This window comes from Asparagus officinalis, chromosome 8 (assembly GCF_001876935.1).
Source record: "Asparagus officinalis chromosome 8, Aspof.V1, whole genome shotgun sequence".
Classification (NCBI taxonomy): domain Eukaryota; kingdom Viridiplantae; phylum Streptophyta; class Magnoliopsida; order Asparagales; family Asparagaceae; genus Asparagus; species Asparagus officinalis.
Window position 1 is genome coordinate 129,317,315 of NC_033801.1, and position 20,154 is coordinate 129,337,468.

The window sequence follows — 20,154 nt, forward strand, 5'->3', positions numbered from 1 at the left end:
GGGTTTATAACCTCCTAAATAGTCGGGATTGACAACCCAGACTATTTAGGAACCGGATTAAGATAAAATTGGTGTATTTTTGTAAATAAAACTCAAGGGGGTCTATTTAAAAAAATATATGAATAGGTTTATTTAGAAAATTTCTTCTTTTCTAAACATATATCTACGTAGTTCTATATGTACAAGAGTCAACATATATCTACGTAGTTCTATATGTACAAGAGTCAGAAGGAGCAATGCACATGAAGAAGTTTAACCAACAAATATCACAGTTTCCTTCTAGGACCCCTTTGGTTGTTTTCCTTAAGGGTCTGTTCGGTTATTTCCTAAAAACCAAGAAATGGAAATGGAAAAGGCGAAAATCTCAAAAAGTATTATTTCCTCCATTTCCATCCCTAAAACTCACCCACAACATCCAATAAAATATTATTTTCATCCAACAACTTATCCATATCATCTAATAAAATATTATTTTTATCTAACCACTCATCCATCACATCTAATAAAATATTATTTTCATCTAACAACTCTTCCATCACATCTAATAAAATATTATTTTCATCCAAACATCACTCAACTCATATCTTCTCATCATTTCAAATCACTCATATCATCTAATAAAATATTATAACAATTCACCTCATCTCATTAACATTTCATTTCTTTGTTTTCATCCCAAAAAATTGTGAAAACACTTTTCTTAAGTGTGGGTCACACCACCCAATAATACAATGACAACTCATCTCATCTCATTTCATTTCCACCCAATAATACAATGACAACTCATCTCATCTCATTTCATTTCTTATTTTTAAGAATGAACCAAACAAAAGAAATAAACAAACTACAGGAAATATGTTTCTTATAATTCATTTCCTTATTTTTTCGCCAACCAAACAACATCAAAACTAGTTTTCTTAAAAAATCACTCACATCATCCAATAATAATGTGACAACTAACATCATTTCATCTCCATTTCTTTGATTTCCTTCTTTTTTTAGCAAACCAAACACTTCCAAAACAATTATTCTTAGAAATAGTTTTCTATTTATTTGATTTCCCATTTTTTTAAGGCAAACGAACAGACCCTAAAATCAAAGAAAAATGAAGAAGATGAGTAAAACATCAAATAAAATTTCCTTGTATTTCCTCAATAAAAATCATGAAATAGGTGTCCCGAAATGTGGGTCACATCAACCAAGAAGAATTTGGCACATCATCATTTTTCTTGGTCCCAAGATGTGAACCAAACAAAGAAAAAAAAAATGTTATGGAAAACTTACAATAAGTTGTACTTTTTCTCCATTTTCTTTCTTTTTCCTTCACTTTCCATAATTTTTGGGCAAACCAAACAGCCCCTTAAAATTTGAGGTTGAATTGACACAAATTTGTATACATTTACAATCCCATCACAACACGATTACTGGTCTCCAAATCTATTTTCATAGTTTTAACCAATGTACAAATGCCACTGCGGAAGAAAAAAACAAGAGAAGGCCAACGCTTTGCTGTAAAACTCTATCTCATACGCCTCTTTTCTAATCTTTATATTGTATTTACACGCAGGATCTCCATATTCTTCCTTCCAAAGAGATAACTATGACCGAAACATCATCATGATACCGCCTTCGGTCTCCTTGCGGGATTTCTAGCAAATCATGGAAGTCCATACCTGCAATTATCAAAATTATATATTAAAGTTTCGACTTCACATTTTTTCCAGTCACAAAAAAAAAAAAAGATTTTAGAGCAGTTCGATCTTTACCAGCTTTCTTCGCTGCGCGAAAAAGCAGTTCTTCAATGAGATGTTGTGCAGGATCTCCTTCCGGCGTTGTTGAGATGAAGAGTTCGACCTCAGCCACAGCTTCCTCATTGGTGAAATATTGATAAAGCCCATCAGATGATAATATTAAGAATCGATCTCCTGTGTCGAGTTTGCGGTGATGGAGAGATGGATTGCAAGTGATATACGGTGAGTTTCCTATATAATCGATCCTGAACATCTCCAGCAGTGCATTGTTCCACTTAGGCTGCGGAAAAGTTTAAAGAAGGATATGCATCAGGCAAAATTCTACATGTAAGATCTTAAAACAGTCGATGCATTCTTCAGGAGAACGATGGCGTTTCCTTCTCTTCCCACTGTTAAACGATTGCATACCGATAGCAATCAGAAACATAAATTTATGTGGCTGGTACACTCAGAAATCTGAGGGGCGTTTGGATGATAGATTTTAGTGTACATCAAACAAAATGTGCATATGATGATACATCAAACAAAGTGTGGACACCCATTTCATAATTTTTATTGAGGAAATTGGAGGAAATTTTGTTTGATGATAGATTTTGTTTGATGTACACTTTTAAAAATGATGATTTGCTAAATTCTTATTGGTTGATGTGACCCACATTTTAGAACACCCATTTCATAATTTTTATTGAGGAAATTGGAGGCAATTATCAATTACGTATTAAAGTTTTGACACCATCAACTTTCTACATATTCCCAAATTCTTTCATTTTCCTGTTTTCTGTCTGGTTGGACAGAAAGTTGAGCGCGAGACCTAATTATAGAATTCTTGGGGAGGAGAGGAATTTAGATAAGCGATTTGGTTGACATGGCAGTAAAATCCAACCATCTTCCTGACCGACTTTCACTCGGAGCAAACAAAAAAATTCCATGGAATCCTAAGGATTTAAGATAAAAACAAACAGCCTCTTACACACTCAAAAAGAAATCACGCAATAGGTTTTAAGCTGCGAGGTTCAAGGGCAAACAACTTTCTAGTACCTCTATAGTGCTAGAATGTGCATATTGTGACACCTAGGATCAATGCGGTTATATTCCACTTTTTCTCAGGACAAAAATAAACATGTAGAAGACAATTGTAGACTTCTGATAGTGTTATCCAGCAAAATGCCTTCAACTTTCTAATTAATATATCATGGAAAAGATCGCCCAAATTAATATATCATTGAAAGTCAGAACAAGAATTCTAATGGCTAGTTAATCGACACGACTAAGGTGAACATGTACTTACGCTCGAATTCGAGTGTTTCTGATGTAGGCCCGAGGACAAAGATATATCAGATACGCACCAAAACCTAATACAAACTTGCACTGCAAGGGAATTCCTCGAATATAATTTGCTCCCAAGGCATATCACCAATATTTTTGTAATCCCACTATCAACTCGGATAATATTTTTCTTCAGGTTCCTACTTTAAGCTAATCCTAGAGGACCAGATGCTCTTCTCTAGTGTGTCTTCCGTTTGTCTTGTCGGATTCCATGACCTTAAAAATATCTCAGATCCTACCACCAACTTGGTGCATATTGGGCCCAGATGAGCACTACCGTAGACATTACATTGTTCTACAGATGTTTTCTCTTTTTTTTTTTTTTTTTTTTTTTTTTTTTTTTTTTTTTTTTTTTTTTTTTTGCAGCTAACATGCATAAAATTGACGGCCAGATAAAAATGAAACGATTTGTACCTGTTTCAGGAACCCAGCTCCGAAAGCTCTTGTAACCTTCAACGAACCTTTCACTCGATCATTCACAATTGCCGAACTGTCATCAGGATGCTCGCTTCTAATCCTAACAACCTCCTGCAATCAAAACATGCACGAAAACACGCACATCAATCAATCACATGATCAATCAAATAACGTTAAATTCAGCAAAATGGAACAATTTCAGAAACCGGCCCCCCTCACCTCCTTAACACAAGTGCTGTGATCCAATGTGAGCTGCAAAGCAACCAAATCGAGCAATCCGTCCATCTCTTCGTTGATGCTCCTCAAGTCCCTCCTCCCCTTCGTCCCCAAAATCGCTCGGCTGTCGCCGACATTCATTAGATAAACATCTTGCCCTTTCATCACCATCACCAGAACGCAGGAACCCATTAAAGAGAGCTCCGGATTCTCAGTGACCATCATGTCAGCGCAATCCAAGAAAGTCCCCTCGGTCCTCATCAGCGCCCGCGACAGGGCCTTGAGCACTTCGCCGTGGTTTCCGCCACCAAGATCCAATCTTTCGAGCTCCTTCTGGACCTCAGGGTAGAGATTCGTAAGCAAGTAATCCGTCGCATCCGGGCCGTTGAACCCGTCGTAGATACCGACGAATACCCACCCGTGCTCCTCGGAGATGACGACGTGAACCCGATCCTCCCCTGCTTTCCCCTGTGCCCACTGAAAGCTGCCGTCTTTGTCGATAATCTCATCGACGCTGATGAACCCACTGCTGTTTTCTACTGAATTCAGCTCCTTTGATGGCTTGTGTTCATGTCTGCCGACCGTTCGACGAATTGCCTTCGAGAGCCCACGAAAGGCGGAGCTCGCGCTGCGACGGCAGGCGGGGCTTGGGAATCTGAGCGGCCGAGAAAGAGGGCCGGCGCGCGGGTCGATTGAGGCCAGGACAGGAACCCGCGCTCGGATCGGGCGCGGAGAGAAAACGCTCGGTCTGGGGCGAATAGCGGGGCGAGAGAGGGCCCGAGGAGAAGCGAGGATGGGCTGAGGGGATGGAGAGAGAAAGCGGGCGGAGCTCTCGAAGGCGGCGGCGGCGGCTGCGGGAGGGCGAGGCTTCGGTGAGTAGGAGGAGGCTGGAGAGGGCGGTGGAGGGGTTGGCAGCTGACGGAGGCGCCGGAGATCGAGAAGCCGCCGCCGGCGTTGGCTTGTCGGCGAGTAGCAGAAGGAGTGGCCGAGGCCCGTCCAGGGGCTCCGATGTGACGCGGCGGCGCTGACGTGGCCGTCGGCGGCGGGTGCGGCCCCTCAGAGGGAGAAGCAGCAGGCTGAGATGCCGTTGGCCATGCGGCGGGATGAGATGAGATGGATGAAAGGGAGGGGGAGGAAGAACGGCGGTTATTAGAGAGAGAGAGGAGCAGGAGGAGAGTTTGAGGGGGTTTGAGGAGATGGTTGGTTTGACTTTTTTGGTATGGGAAGGAGGCGGAGTTAGGGATGACTTCTGCTATGGTCGATGATACGAGGCGATTGGTTTTGAGTGACGGCTTGACGGAGAGGGGGGGGAGGTGGGCCCGCTGCAGTTGGACGATTAATGCGGTTGCGGAGTCAACGAGGGCGGCAGAAAAGTTCCAAGTAAAGAAAAAGCTCGGTGCTCTTGCTGAGAAGCGCGTCCAGCATCTGGCGGGTTCCGTGGAGATTTTTGCTCGTCCATCGGTGTTCCGTGTTCTGTGTTCTGTGTTCTTTATACGATCTCCCGAAAGCTGAGTGCGATGTTTTGTGCAGAAATTCTATCAATTTCTCGCTCGCTAGTAAATTGTCACGTAACGTTTCCCTATTCGTAGGGTGTAGTGTTTTTTAAGCAGTTAATTTTTTTTTAAATTACTTGTTTGACGATTGCACGTTCGGTTGTAATTCCTTGGGTGTCATTTTCATCCTTTGAAATGGGGATGCTAGTGATATTTGTATCCAACTATTTTTAAGAAATAGAAGGGAAAAACCGCGTCTGAGAAATAAACGGTGGAAACCGCGTATTTTTTTTCTAAGAAAAATAGTAAATCCTTGTTAGATTATAATCTATTTCGTTAAAATGACCAATAGTGAGAGGGGAATGCGAAAGTGTAGTGAACTTATTGATTATTTTTTCTCAATTAAACATGTAAATTATGACCCACCCATGAATTTAACCTACAAATTCTAGACTATTTTTTGATAAAATATAACCAAATTAATTCACTCAATATATAGTTACTAAACATGCAACAGTTGATTATAATCCATTTTGACCAAGCTGTCAAGCATGCTTTAAGAAAAATGATTTTTTTTTCCTTCCTATTATATTGTAATAAAAATCGTAGGTATTGGGTTTAATTAATTAACTTCTAATACTCAAATTAAATTATATTGTAATAAAAATCGTAGGTATTGGGTTTAATTAATTAACTTCTAATACTCAAATTAAATCAATGGTTTACAAAGCTACGTGCCTCTTTTACAAAAAAATTATAAAAGTAAAATGAAAGAATGCGAGAGCTAGCTTTTATTGGCAATGTGTCATTATAAGAAGGGGGAAAACGTTGTTTGACACTTGATACTTGATAGTGACTCTAATTATTTATTCGACTGAAAGTATAAAGAAATAATCGTTGAATATGCGCACTTGTGGTGCTCTATTGTTTTTTCCCTCGGGTCAGTGCATCTTTGAAAAATTAATAATTAAAAACTGCGGTAATTCCAAATTTTGTATAGAGTTGCATCCCATTGACAAATGCTCGCTTGAGAGGGCTATTCATTGTTTAAAGGGTTAATTGCACATGAACCCTCTGTACTATAATTGTTTCGCTTACTATCCTTTGGAGTTATATGGTTACAAATAGACCCCTAAGCTAAACATTTTGCCCCTTTTATTTTCAGGTAAACTCAATAATTTCATTGGACGATATCTGTCAAAGTTTCACAAAGGAATAAAAAAAGGACTACAAAAATAATAGAGAAATCTATTTGCAATAATGAAATTACCTGGATAGAAAGTGCAAACATCAATATTGCAGGGGGTTGTGGAATTCACCCTTTTAAACAAGAAGAAAGTGTACAGGGGAAGCTAGATCTTAGATTTATTAATTACTCGTACCAAATGATTAAAATCGAAATCTTTTATGGATTATTTTTTTCTTAGTTACCATAGGTGGCCCCCATCTAAACAACCAAATCTAGAAGAGATTTAATTGTCCGAAGAAAAAAACAACAACAAAGTTTGGAAACTCGTTTCACAACCCACATGCTCATTGTTCTAATTATTCACACCAAATGCCCAAAAAATTGGTCAAACTAGAGTTATCACAATAAGTTGGTGGGTAAAATCTTTACTTATTTAACAAGGTTTTTGTCAACCAGTGTCAGCATTAATAGTTAAGCACCTACTACCTTAAAAGTTGTGAATCTCTATAAATTTTATGTATAAAATATTGGGATAAAAAGACTAATGAGGTCTGAACATATGGAATAAAAACTTTGTTATGATTATTATTAAGGTCCGTTTGAACGTAATTTTTAGAAGGTGAAAGCGTGCAAAAGTTCTGAAAAAGTCTGTCAAATTAGGACTATTTTGTAAGAAAGCCCGCCAAAGTTCTGATTTTTCAGAACTTTGACAGACTTTCCCCCTCCAAATAATGCAAACAAACGGGTCCTAAAAGGTTGAGATAAAAAGACTAATGAAAGTAATTAATTATTACTTCTTTGATACGTGGTGGATAAATTTGAGAGGATAATCGGAAAATCTTTTCACCTTCCTCCTCTTTGTTATATATCAGTAGCAAACTATCTCAAGGAATTAATAAAAGGGAAACTTTAATCTCTTTTCCATTCCCTTTATACTTCTACAGTAATCAGTGTAATAAGGTAAAGGACAAATTTTTAAAAGGACCATTTTTTTCAATTTTATATAGCAAAACGATCTCATGAGAAAATAATCTGTAAAACCGATTATGATCGGTTTTACAGTCGTGAAATTTTTCAAGCTACACGGAACTGCTAGTCCCGTGTAGTTCGACCACGAGACTAGCAGTCCTGTGGAAGAAAATGGTCGGTTTTGTAGTCGCGAAGTTTTTCGAGCTACACGGGACTGCTAGTCCCGTGTAGTTCGGCCACGGGACAAGCAGACTCGTGCATTTCATTCTCCTCTCGGAATCAATTGTAGAAGAAGAAGCATAGGACTACTAGTCTCGTGCATTTCAATTGCTGGCCAAACTATATGGGACTAGCAGTCCCGTGTAGCTCGAAAAACTTCGCGACTATAAAACCAACCCTTTTTTGAATAAAATGGTCGGTTTTGCAGATTATTTTCTAATAAGATCGTTTTTGCTATATAAAATTAAAAAATGTTCCTTTTAAAAATTTGTCCTAGGGTAAAATGGCACATAGAGCTCAATCAGTGGAAACTGAAGGCTAAGTAAGGAATGTTACAATGTATTCTTTATGACCCCAAAAAGTTATGTACTAAAATTTTAATTTTCCTTTTAACTTGTTTACGTACGATGAGCGCTGGCTTAATTTGTTTGGTTTATTTTCTTTCTTGATTTAATTTCTCTTGAACAGAAAAATGGACAATGTAAGCGCTAGACATTTTGATTTAAATGAGTTTCCTATAGACTTTAGTGGAGAAGGCGTCGAATTCGTAGGAGACATCGGCACGATAAGAAGTGTTGTGAAGGAAAAGACTTAAGATTAATGAAGCATGTTTTGGGTAAATTAAATTTGGTTTTGTTCGTAAGGATGCTATTAAGCTTGTTTTAATTGGGAAATGTTATGAAACTTTATTTCAACCTACATGTTCTCATGGGAGTTTTTTATTTTTATTTTAAAGTATTAATTTTTTTAATTGTTTTCTTTATTATAAGAACAAAACAAAAAAATTACACATGTGATGATGACAAGCGGGCAACAAGCTGTACCGTTAATCCTTTCTGAATTGCAAAAACCCAACCGACGAAACACGTACTCAGCTGATTCTGATGTCGCCACATTCCTATTCATGAATTTTTGTATCCTCCTGATGAACTCCACTGCATCAGCTGCAAGGTAACCAAACGTATCGAACGCGAACGGGATAAAACTGTGGTGGTTGTCCTTGCAAGCTTGATCATGTTTGCCCACCTTTGCCTCTGCCGTCCTATCCGCTGCATGCCCAACCGTGAACACTCCATTACCAAACCCCACCAACAGAGACACCCATGTAAGATCAACACAAGCATGCTTCCCTCCGCTCCAACTGTAGACAAGAACGTCTGTCGGCCTTAAAGCAGATCTAGCCTCTCCAGGAGGAGTGAGGAAGTTGACCGGCGCTTCCTTCTTGGATGGGATCCCTGCTCTTCGGAGGATATCATACAAGACATCTCTGACTAAGTCGTACCTGTACTTGAACCCCGGCTGCTTCTGACAGTGGATGACATGCTCTCCAAAAGCATCCATCGGCGTCCTACGTCAAACTGGGCACATTGTCCCCTTCACGAACAAAGGAACTAACAACCTGTACCTGAGGATAGCCTGGTACTCCCCCGGAGTCATACGCTGCCCCAATCCCTCAATAGGCATGGCCAACAAGAAATCCTGGGTATGCTTTGCCCGCAGGCACCTAACAATCGCAACATGTTTCTCTGACAGGTCAAACTCCGTCTATAGATCTCTACAAACGCGACTAAAAAAATGTCTGCCAAATTAGTTTGGTTGGTTGTAGACGGCTTACATGTTATATTTGGTATTTGAAAGGTTATCGACAGAATTTATTAGGCGAAAATGAGTGCAAATAGCAAACTAATTAATTACTCTAATACCTATGTATTTAAAAATCCTTAACGAATGCCCCAGGTGCATTCGTTAAAAGGACCCTTTAACAAACTACATAATGATTATTTCTTTATTTCCTGAGGAGAATATATCAAAATGTGTCTCATTTGAAAGAATTAATTGGAGACAAAATGCTTTAATTTTTTTCCTATTTAGAGAGAGGAAAAAAAGAGCATATGCTGTGGAGAAGGTGAATAAATCATATACTCTCTTTAAAAGTACAAGTTCAGAAAAATCTTTCTATTGTCAATGTTGTCCTTCACTATTTTGAATATTTTATTTAAATCTTAATCTATCCTAATAACAATTATATACTATCTATACTATCCTAATCCCATATGAACTTCCTATAGCTTAACAATTTTAAAAAAAAGATTAATAGGGAGAAGTAATATATGAAATGTTACTTTAAAAAAAGTATTATATGTCCACGGTATTAATTTGTTAAGGTAAAGAACTAACATACTATAATATATGAAGTATAATTGAAAAAATCAATTTTTTTTTAGAAATTACATAAAATACTCTCAAAATTTTAAAATTACACAAAACATTGTTTCAAAGCTTTAAACAACAAACAAAAAATCTAAAAATTAACAGTAGCCTTTGAAGAATTTAAAGTTTGCAACTAACATCCTTGACATTTTAAAATTTTTAGAAACGCCCTCAAAAGCTCAAATAATAAAAAAACACCCTGAAATTATAAAACTTCAAAATTTGCGAACAATAAAGATGAACTCAGAGGATTGCCATCTGACACCTAAAAATTTAAAATTTAGAAAACATAACCTCAAAGTTACAAAAATTATAAAAAGAACTTCTTCATAAGTTAAAAATCACAAAAATCCTTAAAATTTTAAAACTTATATAACCAGTACATATCAAATCTTAGCAGACCACTGTGTTAGCCCTCATGTTTTGATGATGTTCTTACAACCACCATTATCGGTACTAATGGCTTATTGAGTGTAAATGTAGTAAAATCATTTGTCAAGCTCGTTAGTGCCATTAACGGAGGATGGATGGAATATACGCTAAAACGAAGACATCTAAAGGAGGAGGAGGCCAAAAAGATGAAGCAACATTATTTCAAGAACAACAAAGGCATATAAAAGCTTCATCCGATTCAAGCTATATCAAAGCTCAAGTATTGCTTTCAATATGAGGATATTAGCCTTCTTTTGTTCTTCTCTCTAGTGCTAGAATGTAGGCAAAGAGTTACTGAGTTTACTTGAAGCTATTGGGAATCACACACACGTTTTTAGACTTGTGTCTTTTAAGCGTTTTTTCACAAAACACTATTTTTCACAAGTATGAGTACCTATCTGCAAAATTCTTTTTCCAAACAGTTTGTTTTTAGTATTAAAAACATTTTACAAAGTTTCAGAATTTTCAGAGGTCAAATGAATATCTTGCAAATATTTCAAGTTGGTCAAAAACCTGTTTTCTGGAAAATATCAGAAATCGGTCGACCGGCCCGGTCGACCGATCCTATGGCCATCCCTTAGTATCTTTCCAGATTGTCGGCGGGCGACCGATACGGTCGACCGAATTTTCAATCTTCAAATCGGTCGACCGTTCCGGTCGACCGAAGAGGCTCTGCTTGGTTTTCCAAATTTCTTTAGCTGTCAGCGGTCGACCGAATTTTTCGGTCGGTCGACCGACGGTATTTTCGGTCGACCGATTATTTCTTCGGTCAACCGATTTGGTCAGCCGCGATTTTTTAAAACGGTCGTTTTTCGCCTCGACTCCTGTGCTTTCACTTATCAGTGATTGGCACAGTCTGAGGTCACAACCTGCAAAGTAGATTATCTTCCTAAATAGGAAGATTGGGTTTTTGTTTTTATTGATTTAAACTCTTTTATAAAAACCCCAAGCCTGCTTCTTCTTCTCTAAGCCTAACGTTTGAAAGAGAACCAGAGAGCTCTGTTTCTTCCTGAGAAAATTTTCAAATCAAACTTGTTCTTCTGAGTTCTTGTGTGTGTTTCACTTCCCAGCTTCAGTACTCTTCTCTTTGCTATAGGGGCTTGTGTAAAGAGAGTGTCTTGCATTTATCTTCTGCTGCTGTGAGTGAGATCTTGTGTAGATCGACTGTGAAGGAGTGTGATCTGTGAGATCAACTGTGTAGTGAGAGAGAGATCTTGTGGGATCATTGTGTAGACGAAGTTCCGGCTTCCAAACCGGATGTGTTAGTGGATTTCTCCTCGAGAGTGGGGAGCGGGGACGTAGGTCAGCGGGCCGAACCTCGTTAACACATCGCGCGTCAAGGATAACGATTCCTAACTTTATCTCTTTCTTTATTATTGCACTTCTGTTACTGTGGTTTGTTTGTACTGTTTTTTAATTGCATATTAGAGCCTCTTGACCCTAATCACCCCCCCTCTAGGGTCCTTCACACTGAAAATTTAAATTTTATAAAAAAACAAATTAAAGTTTCAATAATTACAAAAAACACCCTCAAGATTTCAGAATCACAAGAAATATCCTGATATTTGTAAACTTACCACCAACACATAAAACATGCAAATTACAAGTACCCAACTTAAAATTTAATTTTTTTTTTAAAATATTCTCAAGGTTTCAAAATTTACAAAACACATCCACAAAAATTCAAAATCATAAAAAAACAATTAAAATTTCAAAATTTAGCAGAGAAAAGAGTAGTTGTTTGATATTGTTTCGTTAAGATATTGTTTGGTTCAAAAGTCGCTGCTGTGGAATTCATTATAACTTTGTTCTATTACAACAAATTCGAAAGAATAATCTTTTTATAAGACTTTTTCTACACAACAAAACAAAAATTACAACTCTTGAGAAACAAACACGAAAATCGTCTATCAATTCTCGTTTTCGTGGGACTTTGCCTGTGCCGGGAACGCTTTGGTTCGTGGACCGCCGATTCACAGATCGTGAAGAGGGGGCTTATGATTCTAACTTCGTTATCGAAGTAGAAATTGAAACGATATCTTATCGAAGTAAGATAGTCGTTCTTCTTAAAATCAAGTCGAAGCTTAATTTCAAGGCGTTGCAAGAAAAGAACTCAAATCTGCTCTCTCTCTGCTCTGGAATGCTCTAACAAATGCTCGATCCCCGTCAGAAGTGACCCTAGGGGGGTATTTATAGCCTCAAGGGTCAGTAACTGCAAAAACTTAACAATCGAAGAAGTCAGTACGGCAAGACAGTGTTTACTGTCTCGCTGGTCGAGACAACGTTTGCTGTCTCGACCCGCGAGACAGTAAATGCTGTCTCGGGAACAGTAACTGTCTGAAATTTGCTGTCTCGCTCAGCGAGACAGTAAATGCTGTCTCGGAAAATGGCAGTTTCTCGCTGTAACTGTTCTCCCACGTTTCAAACTCCGTTATTTTGGCAGTTATCCACGTGATTTTCGCCCATGATGTTTCCCACGTCCCTTGGCAGTTAATGGACACGTGTAGGGCAGTTACAAATGTAGTTTTGACTATTTCAACACTGTCTCGCTGGCGAGACAGCAAAGACTGTCTCGCTGGCGAGACAGTTCATACTTGTTTTGATTTTTCCAAAACAGTATGAAATCCTTTCTTGTGAATTTTTGAGTGATCTTCTCTATGCTTGGGATATCTATTAGCATTTTTTGACGCCTACAGATACCCCCTCCAAAGTATTCCAGACTCATTCTTTTATAGAGGAGCATGGGATACTTTGGATAAGATAGATTTTACTTACGATCCCTTCAATGCTTGGCTGAATAGATCGTATGAAAGGACTTGTAAATGGCTTCAATGTTTGACCTCTTCTGCTGTTAGTCTATCCAGTTCTTCGTAGAATAGCTAATGTTCTCCCGGCGTCGCGTTTATCGCTTGACCGTTGTCGAGATCTTGAATTGAAGTTGATACTTGCTCTTGTGAATTCAGCGTTTACCATTGAATTGGTATATCCATTGAGAATTCCTCAGGTTATCCTTAAGAATATTCAGATTAATATTCTCCAGAAACTTCCTGTTGAGGGTGGGAATACAGTTTAGACTCGTGTACCCATTGGAGTATTCCACTGTTCCATAGTGCAAAACAGAAAAGTTTACTGTCTCGCTCGGCGAGACAGAGTTTTCTGTCTCGCTGGGCGAGACAGTGTTTTCTGTCTCGCTCGGCGAGACAGAGTTGTCTGTCTCGCTCAGCGAGACAGAGTTTCCTGTCTCGCCCGGCTGCTATATAAGTCGGGACTTAGGGTTTTAGGGTTTTTTACGTCGGATTTTGGCGATTTTTTGGGCGATTCTTGGGCGATTTTCGACCAGTTTTCTTCTATTTCTTCTCCTCTTTGTTGCCGACTTGGGAGGTGCTCTTGTTTGGGAAGATTTCACTCAGATTTCAAAGGTTTGTTCTTCCCCTTTTCTCCAAAATTTTGACTCTCCTTCAACTGTGACTGTGCATGCATCATTTCGGTTGTATTTGTCCTATTTTTTGTCGATTTCATGTTCAAAATCTTAACCTTCCTCTTGGATTTCAATGTAGATCACATACTCATCATGTCGCCACGTAGAGCTCGAGGAACCCGAAGCCATCCACCTGTTCAGAGCCCTGAGGAGGCTGCCCCTGCTGCACCCTCACGTGGAGGTATATTTCTTTCACCTTTTCACGAATTTAAATATTGTATTTCGTCCATTCCATATGTATGTTCCTATTTTTGCTTGCAGATCCTCGTTTGTATCCTTTGAGGTACCTTCGAGAAGAGCCGGTATCCTCCTTTGAGGGGATCGACGCTTAAAAGTGTTTGTTTTGCTTTGACAAAACACACTTCATAATACACAGGGGCGATTTTACATCATCCCATATGTATTGAAAGGTTTTGGTATGCCGTTATAATGCCCGCATACCTCCTTTATACATATGGTGGATAGAAAATCGTCACACCTGTTATGAGATAACGACTATATCTTATAGAATGAGATATACCGTTTTTCTCTAAAATTTTAGGATGACACTTACACAATTTATGTGTATGCCTCTTTTATCAGTCCGATTTCCTTCTACCACATTTACTGCTGATGTGATTACTGGCCGGAGTAGCGTGACCCACTCTTATTACGAGGGGATCCCGTTAATTGAATTCTCTCCCCAGTTTAAATCTGATTATAACGGAAGTGATAGTGAATTAATCCAGCGAGGTAGTTGTCGTGTTCTACGACGATTAATCACAGATGCGCCCTTGATCTCGGAGCAAGACTCGAATCAATGCATAAGGAAGCCAGATTTCTTATTTGGTGACTCGGTAAAAGATCCGAAGATTGCTTTCTGCCAGCCTGCGCAATGGTTGCACCAGAGTGGATCATCATTCTTATATCTGCCTTTTATCCCTCGGGATCATTCACTGTTAATGTTCAGGAACCTATCAGTTGGACGAGAGATGTTCTGGAAATTAACCGAAAACCACGAGCACATTCATTGTGGTTTCATTGGAAAGGAAGCAACTCCAGGTTCCAGTGAAAGAGCTCATGTGAGAGGACTTCATCCGGGTGTCTTAGGACAAGACAATATTCCTCAGAACGAAAAGATAGTGCAAGCCAACACTGTGAAGAACCGGTTAGCGGCAGCAGGAAAAAGATTGCCCAGAGAGACTTTCAGGTGTTATGGATGGGTCCATTATTCTGGGAACAAGTGGTGGTGGACCAGGATGACCCAATATGTGTTGAAACGTTTTGGGCGAGAATTAGCAGGATTAGGGTTGGATGTCCCGATTCGTGCCACCATGCATGGCTTGCAGAGCAGTGTAAGTCATTTCCTTTGTTTGTTCGAGATCTACAACCCGGACACCAATACATTCTTTACCAAGAACGGGGAACTTGGACTACCACTGCATGAAATGATGCAAGTGTCTGCTTTGCCTATGGGCGATGTCCCATATCAAGAGTTCTTTCCGACCACCAATCAGCTGATTAAGATGAAAGATAGCTCGACTGCGACCTATGACACTCTATGGGAATTGACCTGTCATTATCATATAGCCATGGCCGAGATGGAGCCCAAAGCCAGAAAGAAGTCTCCTCAAGTCAGTTTAAAACAATTCGCTGATTATCTCTTCAAGAACCTGGATGTCCGTTCGGCAGATGTGTGCGGATTGTCTCCCTTGAGTACGGATGAAATTAACCGTTTGTTAGAGAAAACCAACGCGCATTCTTATACTTCGCGCTCAGAAGATGGATTTTTGCACGGCACTAAGTTCCGCTCTTATCTGTGGCAAGCTGGTGTTCCGATTAGCCCTACTGCTCTGCTGGCGGGTTTTCTAGCCTTATGGTTAAAGAGATGTGTAGTTCCCCATCAATCCGCAGATGCGATGCCAATGGAAGTGTTGTATCCGGCCGTCCAGCTGGCTACAGGTCGCAAATTATCTTTGCTTCCCGCTATGGTGGCCGATATTCATAGTGGATTGCGGCAACTAATCTCCGCATTTACCCAGGAGAAAAAGAAACCTTCCGCCAGCCTGTCCGTTCCGAAGCTGGAGCTGCCCTATACTTACTTAATGGCCTGGTTGGTACTTCATCGACCAGATTTAATGGAGGCTCCTGATACGGTAGATCTCAGTGTCCCTCTGTTGCAAAATCTCGAGAATTGCAAATGGAGCAAACATCGAGAGCCGGACATAACGAGGCAGTTTAAAATTCACAAATGTTGGGAATTTTTTCCTTGCTTCCCTCAGTTCTCCGGTACTTACAACACTACCTTAGTGGATGCTGAAGACCCAAGGCAGAATCGTACCATCTTGGATGTCGGGTGCTTCAGATGGTTGATGAATATTCGACCTGGATATCTGTTGTTCAGGATAAGGGATGTTTGCCACATCGAACCCTATCTTCCATGTCGATTCGCCCGTCAGTTCGGGTATGATCAGATATACATCGGCAACCCGAATCGTCACCTCAGCTTTCGAGGTGGACTTATCGACGGGGCGAGAGCTTGGTTTTGGAGCATTGCCGGCTGCACCAATGTTGAATTTGATCTCCCCTTAGAGACGCCGCCTCTACGGATGACTTTCCTCTTTTGTAAATGGCTGATAGCCACCAATATTGTCACTCGACGTAGGAGGATATCAGACTCAGAGGAAGAAATAGCTCCACGGCAAGCAGCAGAACTGCCTCGCGAAGCTGTGATGTCGCCTCGAGGAAAAGAGGCTGCTGAATCATCAAGGAAAGGAAAGGAACCGGCTCGCTCAGTCGGTAGTGAAGAAGAATTTGACTCTGAGGAGACGGAGACTTCCGAGGAGGCGGGTGAGACTAGCTCAAGTTCTGATGAAAGAGCGGGTCTTTCTGATTCTTTCTTTGAAAGAGGACTTGTGTGCCCATCTGTTGCTCCTACTCAATCACAAGCTACTTCGAGAAAACGGGGAGAGAGGGTCGTCATGACCTATCCTAATCGGATGACGGTAGACATTCTCAGTGGGGACGAAGAGGATGAAGAGGATGAAGTGCCTCTTGCTCGTCGACAAAGATCACGACCTCCCACTCAAGCTCAAACCCAAATTCCTCCTCGAACTGAATTACGCACCAAACGTCGTCACGAAGGTCCTGAAGCACATCCACCGAAGAAACAAAAGAAAGCTGCTTCTAAACCGCGCGTTCATCTTTCTGCCGTAGAAGATATCTCTGGTCGTAATGTTTCTTCTGATGAACTAGGTAATTATTTATTTTTATCTCTCTTACATTTTTTTTTAATGCTCGAACTCATTTCATTTCCAATTTCTGTAGAGAGTCAAGAAGAGGGAGAATATCGAGTTGGAGCTGCTTCTCCTGGAGGTATGGAGACTGAGGAGACCAGCTTCGTCCAGCAAATGCAAGATGTTCTGAAAGAAGGACCAGCTGACGTTCCACCCACTCCTGACGTTGATCCATCAGCTGCGGACACAGGTACTGATCTTTCTCCTCTCGGAAGAGAAATCCGAGAAATGAATGAGTCGGACCGTGTGCCTCCTCTAATGACCTGTGCGCTTTCTCTCCTTTTAGTCAAATTAAAAGAAGCAGGTACCAGTAGTGGAGCTCTCGAATCAGCCCCGACCAACGAAGGTAAAATTAATTGTCTTTTTGAGCAAATTCGTCTAAATTTATGTGTCATTTACGACTCAACACATTTTGTAGATGTCACAATGCACGAATCTGTTGGAGGAGAGACCACGCATACAACAGAGGTCGAGGAATTCAATGAACATCACCTCGATTTCAATCTCTCTGAAGGCGACCATGAGTATATCTCCGACTTACTATCGGGGAAAACTCCTGGTGCAGCCACGGAATCCAACGTTGGAGTCGGTCCAACAGAAGCAGGTCCTTCTGAAAGTAAGACCTTTATTCTGTAAACTCCATATATGCATACATATATATTTTAACTTGATTAACCATATAAGTATTTGAATTATAGGACCAGTTGCTGGAACTGATACTACTATAATCATTGGTACGTCTGATCGACTGGAGAGTAGTGAACTTGTGCCGTGGACAAGAACCGAAGTTGATTTGCAATCATCAGTTCTTGAACCTCAACCTTCTACTCCTATGGACCCCATGATGATAGAAGTCACTGTCACTCCCCAGATTAGTCCAGTTGCAACAAAAGCGAGACCAACTGAAGAAGTTGGTACATCGGCCGATGTTGTGACTAGAATTGGTGAGTTTCATTTATCGTTTGTTTCAAGCTCGGATTATCATTATGCTCATTGTAATCCTCCTGTTTGTAGAATCTCCTCTTAAAGAGTCTCTTAGTTTGGACCCGCCGTCCTCTGAGACTTTAGTTGAAAAAGTCCCTGATGTAGCGGGTGCATCAACAGCTACCATTCCTGAACCAATCTTGACTGTTCAGGAATCCAGATTATCATCCTTGAGCGAACCAAGTCATGCTGAAGGTTCTTCCGTCGAATTTGGTATGCTTTAGTTTGTTGTCTTGTATGCATATATATATACTGTACTGACTTATTTGACTTTCTCGCAGTTCCTTCATCATTATCAACTCAAATCCAAGCGTTATTGGTTGATGACGATCCGGACAAGTCTGTTATCTGCTCTAATCTCCAAGGCTTCATCTCCTTTTTGAACTCTATGGTCGATCGCATTCTCTTCAAAAGATCGTATTTTGAGAATTATAAAAAATCTTTTGAGCGTTTTATATCAGGGTTCAGAGAGGAAGGGTATAACGACTTAGCCGATTCAGTCACCGCTTATTTGGTTGATTTGAGGCAACATATTGAACTTCTGCAAACTCTTCGCACCAAAGGCGTACCTTTTTACATCGCTTCTCATATGGAATCCAGGCTGCAAGCGTGGCGTAATTCTCAAGAATCTGCCAACTCTGAACTCCAACAATTAAGAGCCCATAGTCACCACTTGCACAAGATTTTAGGAATTAGCGTCTCGCTGGGGAAACTTGCTAAATGAGTTTATCATCAGGAACAATGAGTTTTGATACCTGTGATTTGAATTTGATTTTGAAGACTTAGTGTCTTGCTGGGGAAGATCACGATTTGAGCAATAAGGATTGATAAGTTGATTGTTGTCAGAGGTATATTGTTAACGTGACAAATTGGGAGTGATGCAAGTTGAATGCATACTCTGTGGGGATGATGATCGTCAGAAGTGTAATGTTAACTCGACGATGTGAAAGATTCGTTACTCTTAATCCAATGGATTTCAAGTAACCAACCCCCAGTCTTGATTAAGACTTAGCAGGGGAAGAAAAAGAGGTAGACAAGGCACATCGCCTGGTGAGGCACTATCCATGAAGTCGAAATAGAGGCACATCACCTGGTAGGCCATTATCTGATGAGTTTGACTATCAGAGGTAACTGTTAACGTGATAGTTTTGTGGACCCGCCATCCTATTGAAGCGGATTGACAAGAGAATTTGGAGGGAGCAGACTATCAGAGGTGATCATTAACGTGATAGTTTTAGTGGACCTGTCATCCTATTGAAGCGGATTGACAAGTTGATTTGGAGAAAGCAGACTATCAGAGGTGATGATTAACGTGATAGTTTTAGTGGACCTGTCATCCTATTGAAGCGGATTGACAAGTTGATGAACTATCAGAGGTAAATGTTAACGTGATAGTTTTGGTAGATTCTGTGGTTGACAGAGGTATTTTATTAAACATAACTACTCAAAAAATTTATTACTCAGAATCCAATGAACTACAAATAAATCAACCCCAGTCTTGAATAAGTGCATGGGGAAAAAAGGGTAGATATGGCACGTCGCCTAGTGGGCCACAATCTAACGAGCTTGACTATCAGAGGTAGTTGTTAACGTGATAGTTATTGGAGACCCGACATCCTACTGAAGAGGATTAGCTTCAGTGGTCGTAGTATCTTCTGGTTCTGACTGGGAAGAATGAGCTTGGTCCGATTGCTCAGGAGAAGGTTGGGCTTGATCCGATTGCTCAGGTTGATCCTGCCTACTTTGTTCTTCAGCTTTGATCCTGGCAATGATCTTTTGAGCCTGTTCGCCTTGAGAGATCAGTTGTCTCCAGGAACGGCATTCTGCAACTCCTATTCGGGCTAGGAGGTCGGTCTGCAAGTTGTGTCGACAGGTCTCCACTAAGGTAGACTGTGTCATACTTGACGAACACCGGAGAGCCATGGTTCGGAACCTCTTGATGAAGGCTTTGACGGACTCCCTCTTCTTCTGCTTAGTGGCGAGAAGAGTATGGATGGAGACTTCTGTATCCTTTTCAAAGAATCTTGACAGGAAGAGTCTCTCTAGGTCTGCCCACTTTTGGATACAACCGGCAGGCAGTTTTCTGAACCATTCAAAGGAAACTCCCTTAAGGGTGCCAATGAATAATCGAGCCAGTATGGCATCGTTTGCTATTACATTCCCAGTCTGTGACTTGAAATGATAGATATGTTGG

At 40.2% G+C, this 20,154-nt stretch overlaps 2 protein-coding genes across 2 annotated transcripts in view; one reads left to right on the forward strand and one right to left on the reverse strand.

Annotated features, from left to right (window-relative positions):
- Window positions 1,147-8,921, reverse strand: LOC109821940 (probable protein phosphatase 2C 23). The gene is made up of 5 exons (XM_020388096.1): window positions 8,405-8,921; window positions 3,714-4,765; window positions 3,492-3,605; window positions 1,767-2,031; window positions 1,147-1,673 (listed from the first exon to the last, which is right to left on the reverse strand). Exons 1-5 carry the CDS (start codon window positions 8,919-8,921, stop codon window positions 1,558-1,560), a joined length of 2,064 nt encoding a protein of 687 aa, XP_020243685.1. The 3' UTR covers window positions 1,147-1,557.
- Window positions 13,596-20,154, forward strand: part of LOC109821941 — a 10,699-nt gene continuing 4,140 nt past the window's right edge. Inside the window, exons 1-7 of the mRNA XM_020388097.1 lie at window positions 13,596-13,882; window positions 17,008-17,166; window positions 17,263-17,322; window positions 17,395-17,592; window positions 17,675-17,920; window positions 17,991-18,173; window positions 18,242-18,635. Coding sequence (XP_020243686.1) covers window positions 13,741-13,882; window positions 17,008-17,166; window positions 17,263-17,322; window positions 17,395-17,592; window positions 17,675-17,920; window positions 17,991-18,173; window positions 18,242-18,635 — 1,382 coding nt within the window. The 5' untranslated portion in view covers window positions 13,596-13,740. The remainder of the gene's footprint in view (window positions 13,883-17,007; window positions 17,167-17,262; window positions 17,323-17,394; window positions 17,593-17,674; window positions 17,921-17,990; window positions 18,174-18,241; window positions 18,636-20,154) is intronic.